Consider the following 18,731-nt stretch of genomic DNA (forward strand, 5'->3'; position numbering starts at 1 on the left):
ACAGGTTTGGCTAAAATATGGGATCTAATATGGGACTGACCTGGTTGGGTGCTCTTTCACTGATTCTGTTAAAATTACTATTCTCTAGATTTGTTGAGTATGCCCAGAAGAAAATTAATCTCAGAGTTGTATATGGTGACATATATATACTTTGATAATAAGTTTACTCTGAACTGACAATTCAAAAGAAGTATATTATTTCAACAGTGAAAGAGAACCACATTTTGAGATGCAGAGCGAGTAGGCAATACAATTAAAAAGAAACATCTCATAGATTCTTATGGTTTATCGCAAGAATTGAGTATTATTGGAATTGACTACACATAAGTGAAGTTATTCTTCGGTTACGTTGGGCATTGGTGAGATAGCATTTGGAGTTATTCGTCTCCTTATTTAAGTAAGGATATGAATACATTGGATGTAGAAAGGATTGTGGGAGCAGAATTATTAAGTAATTTAAACTCAGATACCGATGAATTCTCCATAAACGGGGAGTTGAAAGATTATCAGGGTAATGGGAATATGAAGTTGAGGGTGTAAGCAGACCTGCAACAATTTTACTAAATGATGGAGCAGGACTGAAGGGGCAAGTAATTCTTGTTTATCATTTGTTTGCTTTTGTATAACACTTGAACTGGACAGACTTGTATATGCCCTGTAGGTTTGGTTATTATAACAGTTCTTCAGCAAATTGTTTAATTCAATTGCTTCAGTCTAGTATTGTAATATCGACACTGGTCCTACTTGCCTGCATTAGGTTTACATCTTTCGGTGCCTTGCTATTCAAGTACCTGTCTGAGTGCTTCTTACTGTAGTGATTGTATTTAGTTCTACCTACCTCTTCTAGCAGAGAGTTTCTGGTATCAACTACTTTCTATGTAAAAATAAAACTTTCTCCTCAAATCCCCTCTAAAAAGACTTCCTTTCAATATAAACCTTTATCAACTTGTTTTGATCTGATAGATAGAAAAAAAAAGATTTGGAGCCTAAGCCAGAGGTGGCAAGATGACGTGGAGACAACAGAGCTGCAGTGAAGAAGGTGATAATTGAAAGTCGATAAAAGAGGCTTGATGAGCCTACAAAACCAAGTGGGGGCAGGAAAGAATCTGGGGGCTGGGTTGGATGCAGTTAGAAGGAATGAGGGAACAGAGAGAATCTTGTTGGATCAGGAGGGATGTGGCTATCCAAAACTGGAGAACTTCATGTTCATGTCATTGGGATGTAGACAACACAGATGGAGTGTCCTAGTTTATATTTGGCCTCACCCTGACAGTGGTGAATTTCAAAGGCAGGCAGGTCAGTGTGAAAATAGGAAGAGGAGATGAAATGGCATCAACCAGAAGTTCAAGATGGCCATTGTGGACAGAGCACAGGTGCTCAGTAAAAGTGGTCGCCAAGTCTATGCTTGATCTTCTCAGAGTGGAGAAGACCACATCAAGAACACTGAATGGAAAAACAGGGGTTGGAGGAGAAGTTAGTGAATCTCTGCCTCACATGAAAGGGCTGTTTAGGTCCCTGGGTGATTGTGAGGGAGGCAATATAGGAGCACGTGTTGTTCAGAAGAAGGTGTCAGCGATGGGGAGGGATGGTGGAGGGAGCAATGAGCAAACCAATAGTCACATTATGTCCCAACTTTTATATTCTACACCCCAACCTAAGAAGACAAGCATGCTACATTCCTTTTTCATTCTATTTGTTTTACCACTTTCAGGGAACTATAATCTTGAACTCCAAGGTCCCTCTGGTTTTCAATATTCTTCAGCACCGTATATTTACTGTATATGGCCATACTTCCACCTCACTTCCCAACAATCAAAATGCATTACCTTGTATGTGTTGGGATTAACTCTCTGCACAATTTCCCATCCGATTTATATATTACCTTAACCTGCCAAGGACAAACATTATCAGTAATTTGCCTCACAGAAAGTCACACATCTGCAGATATTGTTCTTTCAGCTTTCCCACTTCTTGTGAGCGATTTTCTTTTATATTTCTTCATTTCCAAGCAAAGTACTATCTCTTGCCAGTCTTTTCCCCCCGCACAATACTTCCATCGTCTGGACATGACATAAAATGAAAATGGACTGCGGAATCTGAAATAAGTGGCAACGTGACGATATCTGTACTCAGCGTGGTAATGTGCTCTGCAAAGTATTCCGTCACAGACTGATGGCCTTTGAAAAAGTGTATTCTTTTCATCCATCTGGTATCTGATTTATTCCATTCCATTGCAATGCAATCAGATTTGATGTCTAGGTACATCACCTGATGTAAAGTGACATCGTGTAGATTGGCATTTTCGACCATAAGATATGGGAGCAGAATTAGGCCATCTGGCCCACTGAGTCTGCTTCACCATTTCATCATGACTGATCCATTTTCCCTCTCAGCCCCAATCTCCTACCTTCTCTCTGTATCCCTTCATACTCTGACCAATCAAGAATCTATCAGCCTCTGCCTTAAATATACATAAAGACTTGGCCTCCACAGCCAACTATGGCAAAGAATTCCACAGACTCACCACTCTCTGGCTAAAGAATTTCCCAGGTTTTATCCTTAGCTCCGATCTCAATTGGTGCTATAATGTGGATGGTATTCCTAGTTTTAGCTTCTCAAAGCAAGAAGATTATTTAAAAAAAAAGAATTCCTGTTCCTAAATACTGTTCAGTATTTCTTACATCAGGTGAGGTGGAGACATGTTTGAAGTCAACATGGTCGTGCAGGAAAATGTGCTTCAATGTCATACACTAAATGCAGCGATTTACTAGTAAGTTTCTTCTGCCTTTGGCAGAAGGTAGGTATAATATGAAAAAGGCCCAGCTTTCCCCTCCATGACAGAAGGCAGCTGGGTACAAGACTCTTTCACTGTAGCACAAGTGTGAATGGGCCTTACATGTAACAAATACAGAACAAACATCCTCCTGCAAATTGTCTCACCACACACTTCCTCCCACACAGTGAGAACACGTACCACCAGGGGCGTATCTACGGAAAGTAGTGCCTATGGCAAGCACTGAAGTTGCGCCCCTGTCCAAACATCTGACTCCTCTTTTAAATAACTTTGCCATAATATCAGCTCAAAAATACAAGTCAAGCTCATTAATCTTTTAATTAACAAATTATGGCACTACATGAAAATTAGAACTGCATTTTCCTTGCTTTCACTGATGCAAATTGGTCTATGATGTGAGCAAAGTCAGTTTTTTCCTCTTTCTACACTCAGCAGAGCAAGATCACAGAGTCTGCCTTGACCTATGGAGGCTCTCAGATACAGAAGTATTAGTTTTAACTTGCTGAATGATCTCTGACAGCTGGCGATGGAAACTGCGGTGGTTAGCATTATCTGAATAGCAATGCAAAGATTGGGGAAGATGCCCTCATCTCCATACTGAACAATAAATTTAAGAAGCTCTTCAGGCCTTGATATTTTCATGTTGACCCGCCTTGATAGCAACATTCTACAATCCAAAATTTTTTCATATAGCTGCTGTCCATCAACATCAGAGCTGTACAATTCGCCCAAATTTTCACACTTCTTTAGGTCGTTACTGTCGGTGCCGTAACACAGTCCCTCGGCATCGAGAAGGAACCCAAACTTGGCGTCAGTGTCGTGCAAACAAGCGAACCTTTCATCCATTTCTCTGTGAAGACGGTCAACTGTTCCCTTCATGACTCTTTCCATTTCCTCCTTAGCTGTTAACCCAGCGTCTCTCGAGTTCTCATTAGCCATTCGTTTCTTTTGTCTCTGACGTCTTTCAACTTCAATATTCCATTCTTGATAGAGACCGACTCCTTCTTCGGGTGACTCACTGACCAACACTTCTCTTTCATCATAAAAATGATCTTGGAGGGTTTTCAAATCCAGGGCAGCATCGTGGAAGTTCATGCTAGGATCCTGCAGCCTCTTTTGAATATGGTCAATGCGAATGAGTACTTTGATCCAAAATCCTAGCAAAATCAGAAAATCGTAACTCAACATGTGGTTGTACAGCTGCCTTGCATCACTTCTTGTTTCACTGGTCTCGTTTTCATTGTCTATCATGTCCTGGAGAACTTGAAGTATCTCCTCAAGTTACTTGTTGACGGGTTTCACTGCTTCTGTCCTTGCGCTCCACCTGGTTTTGGACTCCGATTTAACAAACACAGGCACGGTGTTTTTGAGTTTTTCCCAGCGCTGTGTTGAACGAGAGAAAACCACATAGAGATCTTCGATGGTTCCAAAAAACGTGACCATCGTTGTATCCTGCTTGGCTGCATGTACACCCACCAAGTTGAGTCAGTGATTGTCGCAATTCATAAACACTGCCAGGTTGATTTTCTCACTTATTCTTTGATGAACAACACTTCTGTGTCCAGCCATCACAGCAGCGTTGTCATAGCACTGTGACCGACAATCTTGTAGCTCCATTTCATCCTTCTCTAGCTGTTTCAAGATGTCTTCAACCAAGTTCTCAGCATCCTTCTGGCTTATTTGGATAAAACCAAGGAAGGACTCTCAAACACGGACTGTTTTTCTCTCAAAATCAACTTCCACATACCTCACTACTTCTGACATCTGCTCACGGTGTGCCTGATCAGGAGTCGAGTCGAACATGAGACCATAGTACTTGGCTTTACAACTGCTTCTCAGTAAACTCTGGTGAACAGTAGATGCCATCATGTGGATGAATTCGTTCTGGACACCCGGTGAAAGATAAGACGTGGATCCAGGATGACTTTCCAAATGAGTGAGGTGTTCTTGTATGACAGGGTCAAAGATGGTGAGTAGTTTCAGTAAGGCAAGGAAATTTCCCACATTGGAATCATTGTCTAGCTGAAGTGACTCCCTGTGTCCTCGCAAAGCCAGGTTCTGAGTCACAAGGAATTTTATGCAGTGAAAGATTCTCGTCAAGATATCACACCACTTCTGCTTTTCCTTCTCAACCTGTGACTGAAATACCACGTCAATAACTCCTCTGTTTCCAGCTAAGTTTCTTTTCATTTCTTTCCACTGTGTGAAGCATTCCCGATGATTCTTGGCATTTTCATGAACACTGATCTTTTCAGGTGCTTTCCACTGGTTGAATCCACTTTCCTGCTCCAATGAGGATTGATGGTCTGACCGGGAATAGAGAAGACAACATGCAGACTTTTTAGAAGGGGAATAGACCAGCCATGAGCGAGTCACTTCCTCACCACGACCACTTCCCAATTTCCTCTTGAACCAAGTTTTATTCATTGAGCGGTTATTTGTTGGTAGGAAAGGCCCCTCACTGTTCTAGAAATACTTTGAACCCAGCTTTATTATTTCTGTTCTCAACGCGTCAGGCAGAATTGCTTTTCCAGTATCCTTGTCAAACTTCAGAAGTCCAATGTCACGCTGTTCAATCACTTCTGGTATGACAGTTCGAGGCTCTTTGACACCGTCCAGTTCACTAGGTTCAGTGTCGTCAGGTTCAATCTCGTCAGGTAAAATCTCGTCAATAAACTCAACATCACCACCACCACCATCTTCCCCTCCTGTCATGTCCACGTTCTCTGTGGCAGCCTCACTTTTAATCTCGTCATACTCGGATTTATCTGACTTGACTTCCTCCTCGGCTTGTGACGCATTTGTACTTGATCCACCTTCGGATTCTAACAAACTTGTAGCAGGTGCAGGGGACTCCATGGAACGTGTCGATCTACTTGTTCTCGGCTTTTCAAAAAAGGGCATGAAGTACTTTCTCGACTTCTTGGCTTCCTCCGCCTCCAACTTTCGTCTCTTCCATCCTTCAGATCCACTTTCCTTCTTCTTCGTGAAGAAATGTTTCATGGTCTTCTTACACAATGCTCTGAAATAAGGCCATCCTAGTGCTTCACACATATGATAATTAAAGACAGATCATACATCTGAAGAAAATTCTTTTTTCACTATCTGAGGATGGCTTGTCTGACTTTAGTAGAAACTGCTCAGTGGCGCCCCCCTTTAAGTGATGCCCAAGGCACGTGCCATACCACAGATACGCCACTGCATACAACATCCCATATTTCAGCAAATTTGAGGCAGACATTGATGATAAAAATCACTATTGCCTTTAGTGTACCAGTATAACATTTACCCATCAAAAAACAAAAGGATTTTTGAAGTTCAAGGCAGCATATATGGCATAAAGCGCATAATCCCAGCGGATTATCAGCACCCAATTGCTCACCATTGAGAACATCTACCATAAACGCTGCCTGGGCAGGGTGAAAAGCATTATCAGGGATGCATCTCACCCTAGCCATGGACTTTTTACTCTCCTCCCATCCAGTAGGCGCTACAGGAGCCGGCGCTACAGGAGCCTCCGCTCCCACACCAGCAGGCACAGGAAGAGCTTCTTCCCTGAGGCTGTGACACTGCTGAACCTCTCATCACAGCGCTAAGCAGTATTGCATCCGTATTGTACTGTCTCAGTACTTCTATATTTGTGTGCTGTAGCACTTTTTAAATTCGCAGTTATTTTGTAAATAACTTTCTTTGCATTTCTGGTCAGATGCTAAATGCATTTCATTGGCTTTGTATCTGTACTCAGTACAATGACAATAAAGTTGAATCTAATCTAATCTAATCTAATAATCTGTGAGGCAGCCATGATCCCTGCTATCCTGTATGTTTCTGAGACATGGGCACAGCAGCAGGCACCTCAAAACACTAGAAAAATGCCACCACAGTTACCTCTACAAAATCCTTGAAATCTACAGGCAGGCTGTATGAACCAATTTTCCAAGCCAACACCTCCAGTCCTAATTACACTCAAATTACTTTGATGGGTAGGTCACATCTTTGACATGCCTGACATCAAACTTCTGAAGCAAGCACTCTATTTTGAGTTCTGTCATAGCAAGAGATTGCCAAGCAGACAAAGGTAATGGCTCAAGAATGTTTTCTAAACCCCTTAAAAAAATGTAATCCTACAGACTGATGGAAATCCTGGCCTGTGGTTGTTCAGAGTCAAGTAGAGCAGGAGAGACAATGAGAACTTAAAGTTCAATTGTCAGAAACAAATGAGTATAAGTAGCAGAAGAGGCACATTCTCTCCCAAACTCTTTCCTGTCCCCTCAGCCCTTTCTACTCTCACCACAGCAGGATCTGCAAGTTCCAGTTAACCTTAACATTTACTTCAAAACCCACAGAAAAAGAACAAAAGCAGGTCATCCTTGACCTTCCATAAAAAGGTGAAATAAATACTTCCTACAGTGCATTTGTTTTAAAATATTTTTCTCTTTGTCTTGGCTGACTTCTTGCCACTTACTTCTAATAAGAGAAAAGGTCACCAGTTTGGATGAGTGGCCTTCAGTGATATTGCATCATCTAAAATTTAAATAAATATTTATATCTTATCCTGATTGAGACTGCTACATCTACTGGAGTTCCCAAAAGGTGGACGTCAAATGACCTGCTCATTTCTTTTATTGCAGTTGGTGTTTTTTCATTCTGCGTAAATTAATTTCCATGTTTCCTTCTTTACTGCAATCTAATATCTTACTGCTTGGCATGATTGAGTAGCTTTGGTTCATAGCATTAGAAATAGGTGATCTTGGACACGAGTTGCATCATGCCAGATAAAAGACCCAGCACACTGCTGAACCTGGATGAAACAATTTCGGGAAATTTCGTCTCACTCGTGCATAGTTTGCAGGTAGATAGGGAAGCACTATTTAAACGCCATCTCTGAAGTCCTGCCAATGGCCCACCAGGTAAATGCACTCACCTACATATAAGGAAAGTGTCCTCAGCTTATTTGTTGGTTTGAGTAACAGCTGCTTTTGTCTATGTTTCTGTTGAAATAGGTGAATGTATATTAGTAAAACGTAAAGTAGAAGGGATGTGAAATCAGGCCTCTTACATTTGTTATGAGAAGGTAAATCTGCTAGAAAGGATCTATAGCTAAAGCAAACACCAGTAACATGGTATTAAAATATCTTGTACCATTGTTGTCAAGTCTCAGAGCGGCAGTTGTCAAGGCGAATGAAGAACATATGTGCAGCATCTTAGCGCATCACTTGAAAATGTTCCAAACCTTCAGATGCAATTAGAGGAAAATCTGGCAGCTATTTCTTTCACAGTGGAATCCTACACATGGTCATAAGATGTATGTCTGTTTAATCCATCTTTGCTGGTGGTGGCGGTGGTCAAAGCAGAAACATTGGCCAGAGCATTAAGAAAACAATCAGCACACTTGGAGGAAGAGAAAAGAGAGAAGTTGTTTAACTCTCCAGCTCTCCAAGGTTTTAGAGAGTTGGTACGAGATGAATGCAAATTCCTAGTTTTGTCTCGATTAGCCTCATCTGCTCAGTACTGGTGCCTTTCCAGATTGTGAGTGCCGTCATTGTAAATGCTCTGTCCTGTGTATAAATTAATGGATTTATTGTCAGCACCTTGGGAGTGTGTCTGATCAATACTGATTGCATTACTATCCTGTACCTGCATCTAAACATGCCTGTCTGTGTACCTGCCCAGGTGAGCATTCCTCTGCAGCTTGATATAGTGCAGCATCACTAAAGCAGAAGTTGATGGATGGAAGTCTTCTCTACCCCGACGATGGGAGCCACCTTGTATCACACATCTGCTAAAGAATTGGAAGGCAGAGCATTGCAGGCTGAATCCTATGAAAGCAATCCCCAGGACAACCATTATCCCAGTTTTTTTACCTGGCTGATCCATTTTAAATCCAATGAAATGCAGGATTCCTCCAGATGATCTGATTTTCTCCCACATCCCAAAAAGTATGAAGGTTGGTAGCTTGATTGGCCACAGTGTGCAGGTGAATGGCAGAATGTAGGGAGCATAAACTGAAGTTAATGTAGCTTCAGAGATGGTCACGCCAGACTTTGTGGGCTGAGGTCCTGTTTCTGTGCGGTATCACTCACATTGTAAGTTAGAGGATCACCCACAAATCCCTTGCCTTTCTTTTTTTAGAGAAATTTAAAGCCATGGCAGATTCTTCTTGCTTATAAATGCCCTAATCTCATTTGTATGTTACCACCAGCCCCTTATTTCTTCCCACCACAAAATTACTTTTCAGTGATTCACCCACTTTCCTCCTGGATCTACCCTGTAGCCATCGGAAAAGATGACAAGTAAAATTGAAGGCAGGGGCTCAGACTACAGATGATAAAGAGTTGGTATGAGGTTTAAATCCTAATGATCAGGAGGACTGGGGAGTCAGGAATTGAGTGACATAAGGTTCTGTAGGATATGGTTGAAAAATTAAAAATCCCATATTTTATTACCTCAATCTCTGTTGTCAGAATTCTTGAGTCCAGTTAATGTTAATGGGTTAGAGACTTAATTAGGTTGGAGTTAAAATATCTATGGTGTGGATAGTTTGTGTTATTCACAAATTTATACCCAAGGTTCCTTGTGGGCAATTACTATGTCTGAGAGGTTTGTAGGTGAGATGGCGAGATGTTGAAATGCTACAGGGTTATTTTAACCTTTGTCTAACCTGCATCCCTCGTTACATTAAAATTGGCCTTTGCAAGCGCTATAATGCTTATCCTGTTGCCTCACTATCAGTTCAGTATGTCCTCTCAACCTACCTTTATTTGTTACTGATGTGTCTATACTGATGCTAATTCAGCTCCCTCACATTTTCAAAATCAGTCATTTCTACCACAGATTATCTCCACTAATCCTAATCCAATTTTTTATCAAACACCGTAGTCCATTCAGATAGTTTCCACCAATCACGCCATCTGCTTTGGTTGATTCAATGGCAAAACTTCTCCAGGTAATACGAAGTCTACTGTAATTTTTATGAGAATATATAATTATCAGCATGCCTTTATGTTGACCTACTAAACCGATTAAAAATGACCTGTTGCAAGTCAGCAAATTGTTGAGGTACTTTTGGTCAAAACCTTTTGCTATTTTCATGAAAGTTTTTATACAATTCTTGAAAACAATGAAATAATTAATTAATCTATCTCTTACATATCAGAAACACAAGGAATTCTGCAGATGCTGGAAATTCAAGCAACACACATCAAAGTTGCTGGTGAACGCAGCAGGCCAGGCAGCATTAGGGATGCTGCCCGGCCTGCTGCATTCACCAGCAACTTTGATGTGTCTACATATCAGAATCAGGTTTAATATCACTGGCATATGTTGTGAATTTGTTGTCTTTGCAGCAGCAGTACAATGCAATACATAATTGTAGAGGGAAAAAACTGATTTCAATAAATATGTAATATAATAGTTATCTTCTTGTCAAGCAAATTTGTGGCTGTTTCTGGTATATGACTTTGTAGACATTTAAATAGTTAAATTAAGTAAGTAGTACAAAGATAAAAATAAAAAAAAACTAGTGAGGTAGTGTCCATGGATTAATTGCCCATTCAGAAATCAGATGGCAGAGGGGAAGAAGCTGTTTGTGAATCACTGATTGTGTGTCTTCAGGGTCCTGTACCTACTTCCTGATGGTAGCAATGAAAAGAAGGCATATCCTGGGTGATGGAGGTCCTTAATGATGGATGTCACCTTTTCGAGGCATCAATTCTTGAAGATGTTCTGGATATTATGGAGGCTAGTGCCCGTGATGGAGCTGACTAAATTTTACAAGTCTCTGTAGCTTAATCTGATCTGATTATATTGTGATTTCACAATATTTCTAGGCTTTATAAATAACTGCTGGTGATGGTTGACTTACCTACATTACAGTCAGTCTAGTAAACTCTCTTCTCTTCCACTAATGGCTGCTCCTATTTAGTTTGTTGCATTTAGCTTTCAAATAGGGCCATGGCTTCTCAGGCCTGTCAAATGCTATTCCCCCCACCCCCATTCTCATGCCACATGCATTTTACTCTATGCAGAGAAGATTGACATAGAAGTTTGGTTGGAATTAGTAAAATGATTATTTATTGTAGATTTTACCTTTTGCCTTAGTTCAAGAGATGTAAAGATGCTTCAACGCCTATGTGGCACTCTGTAATGACACTGATCAGCAATGCTTGGCCCCATCTATTGGCCTTTCCTGCAATCGTATTAGGCTGGCAATTATTTTGTTTTGGTTTGTGAGTATAGACTTCTTGGAGACTGCATGGGTTCCAATGCAGGAAAAAAAATAACGCTTTCAATAAGAAGCAAATCTCCTTGTCAAGCATATTTGTGGCTGTTTCTGGCATCTGACTTTACTTTGTAGACTTCTTGGAGACTTTGCAATGGAAAGTAAAAACACAAATACCATGGACAGCCACAGGTGGTTTTCCTTGTATCCTTCCTACAATGATACTGTTGATGTCTCGTTAATCTGAGTATTGCTGGCATGAGATGGATGAATTTTTCATTTGCCCAGAATCACAGCTCTTGTTCCTCATCTGGCGACCACATTGCAGTAATGTGTATTTCACTTGGTTACGCGTCACAAGAGTAAATAAAGAAACATTTCACTGTCTCCTGTCTCTCCAACTTTGCCAGCACTCCATGTAGGGAAGTGCGCAGGCATTTAAATTTGACCACTATTGGAGGGGCATGTTTAACAGATGTGTGTTGCACACACCAGCATCCTTGATGTACTTACTGATTACTGGAGACTCTTTGCCTCCACTTCCCACCCACAGCATCATCCCATTGCTCTTTAACTACTGCCAAGAGACCTTTAAAGTGTATTTGATCTACCAGAATAGTCTTAAGTTTAACATTTGATTCAATGAATTCCATGCCTGACAAGAATACCTCAATCTTGCCACTGAGCGCCAGATTACTAAACTTTGAGCTGAGACCTTGTGGCAAAACACACTGCTGAAACAATTTGTGATCTAACATTTGTTTGATCACAAATTTCCTTGCATCGTTTTCTTCGTGAGGTGAATTGACTTGGCTAAAGTCCAAATTCAAATAAGCATGATGTGTTGGTTATGAAGAGCCTTTGTGAGCTCCCTGAAACCCTCTGGCTTGATACCTAGGCCTGGACAGTACAGCATGGGTCAGTCACACTGAAGCACTGTAGCCATACCTTCTTTAAGAACAGGCTAAATGAAAGATTAAACTGTTATAAAGAGCTGATAATTTCCTCCCCCTGCCCTTAAAATTCCACCCAGACGTGGTATTTCGTATTTTCCTGATAAGCTTTTCCTGACATTTCTTTCAACCATAGGGAAGTTTGTGCACCTGCATAACTCAGAAACAATGACCTGTCATCACGTTTTCAGCTCTCTACAAAGCTGGCATAGGATCCTGGCTTACTCCAGCTTCAGACATATCAGCCCTGACCTTTTAAACCTTCTTTAAAACTGCAGGTTTACATAGAGATTCCTGTGTACTGCGCACAGAATCTTTGGAGCCAGAGTCTCCTGCAAAATAATTCAAGACTAAATGGAACAGGCAAAGCCAGATTGGATTTAATCTGTGAAGTTGATTTTAATTGGTTTTAAAATGTGTTCAGTATGTGTGGGTGGCTTTCATTATCCTATTTGGAGCCATTCTGATACATGAATTAAATTTTATTTACATTTTCTCAGACATCAGGTTCCATGCTTTGCCCTCTATACATAAACTGCTTGTTGCATTTGCTTTCAGGGTTTGAATTTTGTTTCCCTGCCATTATTTAACTTTCCTCATATTTCCATTTGTGTAAAGGCTGGCTAGATCTTCCATTTCATTTGTGCAACTGTCTGTGTATAAATCATTGGGTTAGGTTAACACCTCACTCATGTTCATGTATAGGATGGCACTGTACCTCAAAGCTCTGTCTATCCCAGATTCAATCCTGATCTGTGGTACTGTCAGACTTTTTTCACAAATGGGAGAAAACCTGCGGATGCTGGAAATCTAAGCAACACACACAAAATGCTGGAGGAGCTCAGCAGACCAGGCAACATCTATAGAAAAAAGTACAGTTGACACTTCAGGCCGAAACCCTTCAGCAGGACTTTTTCCACATATGGGTTTCCCTTAGGGTACTTTGTTTTCTTCTTATATCTCAAAGGACCTTGGTTAATTAACCACTGGTTTGCTGGTGAATGATAGATGGTGGCTTGGGTGGGGTGGGGATAAAGTCCATGTGAATGTGGGGAGAATAGGTTACAGCAAAACTTAGCGGGGGAGTAGGATTACTATGTAAACTAGCATAGATTTAATGGGTTGAATGGCCTTCTGTGCCATTGTAATAGATAACTTGAATTATTTTTTATTGTAGCATGCCATCGTGTTCTTCGAAATGAGAACAAGAAGGTTAAAATAGCTGTCCGTTTTTTTTTTACCCACAAATCCTGCTGATTAGCAGACATGAGAGGAGGTAATTCATGACCTGCCAACACTGTTTTTACCCTGCAGTATAATTTCCAACCCACCTAAGTAATTTCCAACCCCTCCAGTCCAATGCAAAACAAAAAACCCAAATGCATGAGGTTTTTGTTTGTTCCAACCAGGTATCCAATGTCATTTAGCACAAAACAGATGGCAAAGGAACATATAAAAAAAGCAGGATCAATGTTGTAGTTTACATCCTGAACCTGGATGTCACAGGCATACTTACTGCATGGCTGTTGTTTATTAGGTTAGCCTCTGTGTCAGGTCCGCTGAGAATGCAGCTCACGTGGGGACCTGTATTAAATGGATATAATTTGGCTCTACCAAACATTTGATCAGGGTTACACCTATCCAGGGATTTTTGGATGCATGTCTTATTGTTTCCTCTTGACACAGTGAAGTAGCAGGTACACACTTTTCCTTACAGCTCCAGGCATCAGGTTTTTCAATGCTGACCTGCACCCCTATACCCCTATACAGTATATATACACACAGTATATTGAGGTACAGGAAGCAAGAGGCTCTTCTAGCCTTTCACGTCATGCTGCCCAGCAAACCCCAATTTAATACTAGCCTAATCACAGGATAATTTACAATGGACAATCAAAACCCCCAAACGGTACGTCTTTGGACTGTGCGAGGAAACACAAACACCCGGGGGAGTCCCAGGCGGTCACGGGGAGAATGTATAAACTCCTTACAGACGGTGACAGGAAATGAACCTGGGTCACTGGTACTGTAAAGCATTGTGCTAACCACGATGCCACCTTGCCAGGGGGAGTTTGCACATTCTCCCTCTCACTTTTCCTCCTACACCCCAGAAATGTGCAAGCCAGTAGGTTAATTGGACACTGTAGTGAAGGTATCTGGTAAACCTGGGAATGTGGAGAGAAGGAAATGTGATTAGTGTAGATGGGTGCTTATTGATACAGTCGGCTGAAATACCTCTTTCTGTGTTGTACTTCTCGAAGAAAGAAATCAAAAGCCAGGGCATAGATTGAAAAATATGGATAGAAAAGTTTTAAACAAATTATTGGTCAAATGCAGTCATTTTGAACCAGCTCAGACAGGCATTCTGGTCAACATCAAAGAGCCTGTTTCCGTGCTGTATCACTGTACTGACATGCTGTGTGTCTCAATGACTCTAATAACTGGTAGAGGAATCATTCACCCAGAGGAACTCAGTCTGAAAGAGTATGAGAGGCAAACGCAATTGGATATGGTTGAAGAGCCATACTCCGAGGGGCAGTAGGACCCAGTGCTGGAAGCCGGAACTCTGTTGGGTTGATCATTTTTGCAGGCATGGACATAATGGGCCAAATGGCCTCCCTGTCATTTAATTGTCTGATTCTTTGTATGGAAAGATTGGGGAGCAATTCATGGGGCAGCACGTTTATGTAGTGGTTAGCGTGGTGCTTTACAGCAATCGGCTGTAAGATCAGGGTTCAATTCCCGTTGCTGTACATAAGGAGTTTGTATGTTCTCCCCGTGACTGTCTGTTTCTTCTGGGTGCTCCAGTTTCCTCCCACATTCCAAAGATGTATGGTTAGAGTTAGTGATACGTGGGTATGGAGCCGGAAGCATGCCAAAATGATTGCACAATCTTGGCGGATGTGATTTGACACAAAACAGCGCTTTTTAATGTACATGTGACAAATAAAGCTAACCTTTGAATCTTTAAAACAAACCCAGTTGTGCAATATCCTTCATCCCCTGAATAACTGTTGGTTTAAAACTCCTCCAAAACTGCTTTGCGAGAACAAAGGACAGTGAACCCACATGAATATGTTTATGTCAGGCAGTTGGGTCTGGTTGAGTCCTGTTAACATTACTTCATCAACTGCCTGTCATCACAGTACGATGACCCAAGGATCCTTAATCCCAAACTGCTGCGGATTTATAACCCTGAATGTGCACACTACGCTGTGAATATGGAGGCTTTGAAGTATTTGCATTGCCTGTGATCACTGAGACTGTGGGTCATCCACAGTAGAGAAAGTGACAAGCTAATGGGTATTTTTGCAAGTAAATGCTAACATTCTTGTGCATACTCTCGGTGGTGGGGCTGTGGGTTTCTAATAATCACTGATATAGAGTTGATACTTTGTGGCCTCACAGGAGCTCTACAGAAAGCTCTGTTAATCTGTAAGTAGGCTCTAATGTTGTCTGTGATCTACCTTTGAGTTTATATCAGAAAATATATTCATAATATATGTACCTGTATACAGTAACTATAATCAAGACATGACTTATCTCCTTCATTGTATCATCAATCCCTTATATTCTCTGAATAGGTACTAGTGCTTATTATTATTATTTCCTTCTTTTTGTATTTGCACAGAGTGCTGTCTTCAGCACTCTGCTTGAACAGTCTTTCATTGATTCTGTTATGGTTATTATTCTATAGTTTTACTGAGTATGCCCACAAGAAAATGAATCTTGGGGTTATATATAGTGGCATGTATGTATTTTGATAATAAATTTACTTTGAACTTTGAATGCTTCTCATTTTCCCTCCTTAAACTTTTGAAAGGTGGTCACATGGGGCCTTTTCCCTCAGTCTCCAGTGGCAGCAGGACTTTGGACTGTGGTCTTCCCCAACAGAGCTTTTTTGGTGGCTGCACTGAACGTCAGTGCATCCCTCAGTACTTTCTCCTGCACCTTGGAATGTGTCAGGGGGCAGCAGTTCCTCACAGACATTAAACACTGGAGGGGCAACAGATTTTGAGATGACCAAAGAATGCCTTTAAAGAATCCTTTAAGTCTAGTTGATGTTTGCCTCAGTGTGAAACCTGGGAACTCTTCCCTGGGAAGAATCCACCATTCACCAGAGTGATCTTGCACTTTATTCAAGAGAGGAATAAGAAGTGTGGTGGGGGATAGGTTGGGCAGGAAAGACAGATCTGCTAAGCCAAGGGAAAGCAGTTTCGGGGGCCTACCCGATAAGGAATTCTACGATCAGATATGCTGACCACTGACTGTGCTCTGTTTATGACAATCCCACTCTTGCCAATTTTGATATGTGAACCAGGTAACAAATGTTTAAGCCTTACAAAAATGTGCATAAGCTTATCAGGAAAATTAGAAGTTTCTGATCACTGTGACATACAAAGGCCTTGATGACTACACTGTAATTTAACCACTCTATCTATTAAAGGTGGATATTCATTTGGCTGATGGCAGAGATGATGATTTTCTCTTCTGTGGATGCAGGAAAGCAATGGGATTTAATTCTGTGTAATAATATGCCACCTCATTAGTGCACAGAAGCATGAAGCAAAAACAAATTGATTTTTGCCTCAGAATCAATGAGTCTCTGTGCAGTTATATACAGAAAAATTTTACTGTGATGGGAGATAAGGCAGCATAGCCATTTAAATTCAGGTTGGTTTAGTGCACTTAAAGATATGTTCACAAATTAGGAGAGAAAGATTATTCAGAAACTACAGAGAAAAGATGGTAACCCTCAAAATATTCAGGTCAACATTTCACACTACTTTGATAGGGGACAGAGGTAAAAGGGTAATATTTTCCAAAGCTCCAGAAACAGAATGACTGAAATTCATCTTGATGCAATTATCACTGAAAAAACAAAGAAAATAAGTATAACCATACTAATTTTTTTGTTTTGAAAAGCTTTAGTAGCACTTCACTGGGAATTGGAGAAACTCAGGCATTTTCTGATGAGATAAATGTCAAATAACAAGTTAATTCAATGGAAACTGATACTTCAGAAATATGGATATATACTAGGTTGTTGCTATTATTTTAGTAACAGTACATATGATTATTAGTGGAATTGATATATTTCCTGTCAACTTGTTTAATATATTTTTGTTTATATGGTATGGAATGTTGACATAGTTGGGCAGAACTTTGTATCTGTAACTATGCCAAATAGATTTGGTGGAGCTGAGTTAACATCAATAAAGATATAGTCTGAAAAACTAATTTGCTCTGTTCGGTTTATGTCGTTGATAATAATCCATCTGCCTCAAATTGTGAAGCTCAATAAATGTGCCCTGAGAGCACCCTCTACTGCTGATTTTCATCAAATGTAGTGTGAATATATATGTTTGGGGTATTTTAAAATGCAGAGTTTGCTTAACTGCAGTCCTGTGACAGCTCAGATGGTGTCACCTACCCTCAGTCTGTAGCACTTCCACCACAGCAAAATGCTTGGTTTTATGGTGTCGTAGAATAGCACACTACAGAAAAGGCTGTTGGGGCCCTCTGAGACCATCCCAACCTTCAAGCACTCATTTGTACCAATCTTACGCTAATCAATTAACCTGCTGACCCGCACATTTTTGGGATGTGGGAGGAAACCAGGGCACCCTGAGGAAACCTACACAGTGACAGAGATAAACTGCAGACTCCACGCAGGCAGCACCAGAGGTCAGGATCAAACCTGGGTCACAGGAGAGGTGAGGCAGCAGCACTACTTGTGTCTCTATCTAATCACATTTACTTGCTTACTTACTGTATGATAACACAGAAGGAGGCCATTCTTCCCATCAGATCATTGCCTGCTCCCAGCAGAAGAATTTCAACATTCCCATTTTCCTTCTTACTTCTCTATGGCATGGAAATTACTCTCTCACATGAGCCCAAACACTTCCCTTTGATCCTAGAATAGAAAAACAAGGACGTAGTGTTGGGACTTTATAGACCACTGATGAGGCCTCACTCACAGTATTGTGAGCAGTTTTGGATGCCTTATCTTATGAAGGGTATACTGAAACTGGAGAGAGTTCAAAGGAGATTCACAAAAATAATTCCAGGATTAAACGGCTTGTCGTATGAAGAGCATTTGATGGCTCTGGGTCTGCGTTCACTGGCATTCATTGAAAACCATCGAATGGTGAAAAGCTTTTACAGAGAGGATGTGGAGAGGATGTTTCCTATGGTGGCAGTGTCTAAGACTAGAGGACACAGCCTCAGAATAGAGGGGTGTCTTTTTAGAACAGAGATGAGGAAGTGTTTCTTTAGCCAGAGAGTGGTAAATCTGTGGAATTTGTTACCACAGGCAGCTATGGAAGCCAAGTCTTTATGTATATTTAAAGCAGAAATTGATAGATTCTTGATTGGTCAGGGCATGAAGGGATATAGGGGGAAGGCAGGAGATTGGGGCTGAGAGGGAAAATGGATCAGCCATGATGAAATGACAGAGAAGACACGATGGGCCAAATGGCCTAATTCTGCTCCTATATCTTATGGTCTTATGGTCTTATTATTGGAGAAGTTTTGAAGGTTCTACATTTCGAATGTGGAGAAACAAATTTACTTGGACGTCACTGAAACTGTGTTTGATCTATGTACTTTTCACGTAAGTTCATTGCCTTTTTTTCTAAATTTCTTTATCAGACGACTCAACAAGAATAAACTTCAGGTCCTTCCTGAACTGCTTTTCCAGGGCACCCCAAAGCTTTCCCGACTGTGAGTAACCAAAAAATTAAGTTATGGCTTCATA

The 18,731-nt window shown here is 40.9% G+C and overlaps 1 protein-coding gene across 1 annotated transcript in view; it reads left to right on the top strand.

The window, feature by feature from the left end:
* The window catches only part of LOC134349406 (slit homolog 3 protein-like), a 674,478-nt gene that overhangs the window by 84,177 nt on the left and 571,570 nt on the right, over positions 1–18,731 (top strand). The window contains exon 4 of the mRNA XM_063053662.1: positions 18,626–18,697. Coding sequence (XP_062909732.1) covers positions 18,626–18,697 — 72 coding nt within the window. The remainder of the gene's footprint in view (positions 1–18,625; positions 18,698–18,731) is intronic.

This window comes from Mobula hypostoma, chromosome 7 (genome assembly GCF_963921235.1).
Source record: "Mobula hypostoma chromosome 7, sMobHyp1.1, whole genome shotgun sequence".
Lineage (NCBI taxonomy): Eukaryota > Metazoa > Chordata > Chondrichthyes > Myliobatiformes > Myliobatidae > Mobula > Mobula hypostoma.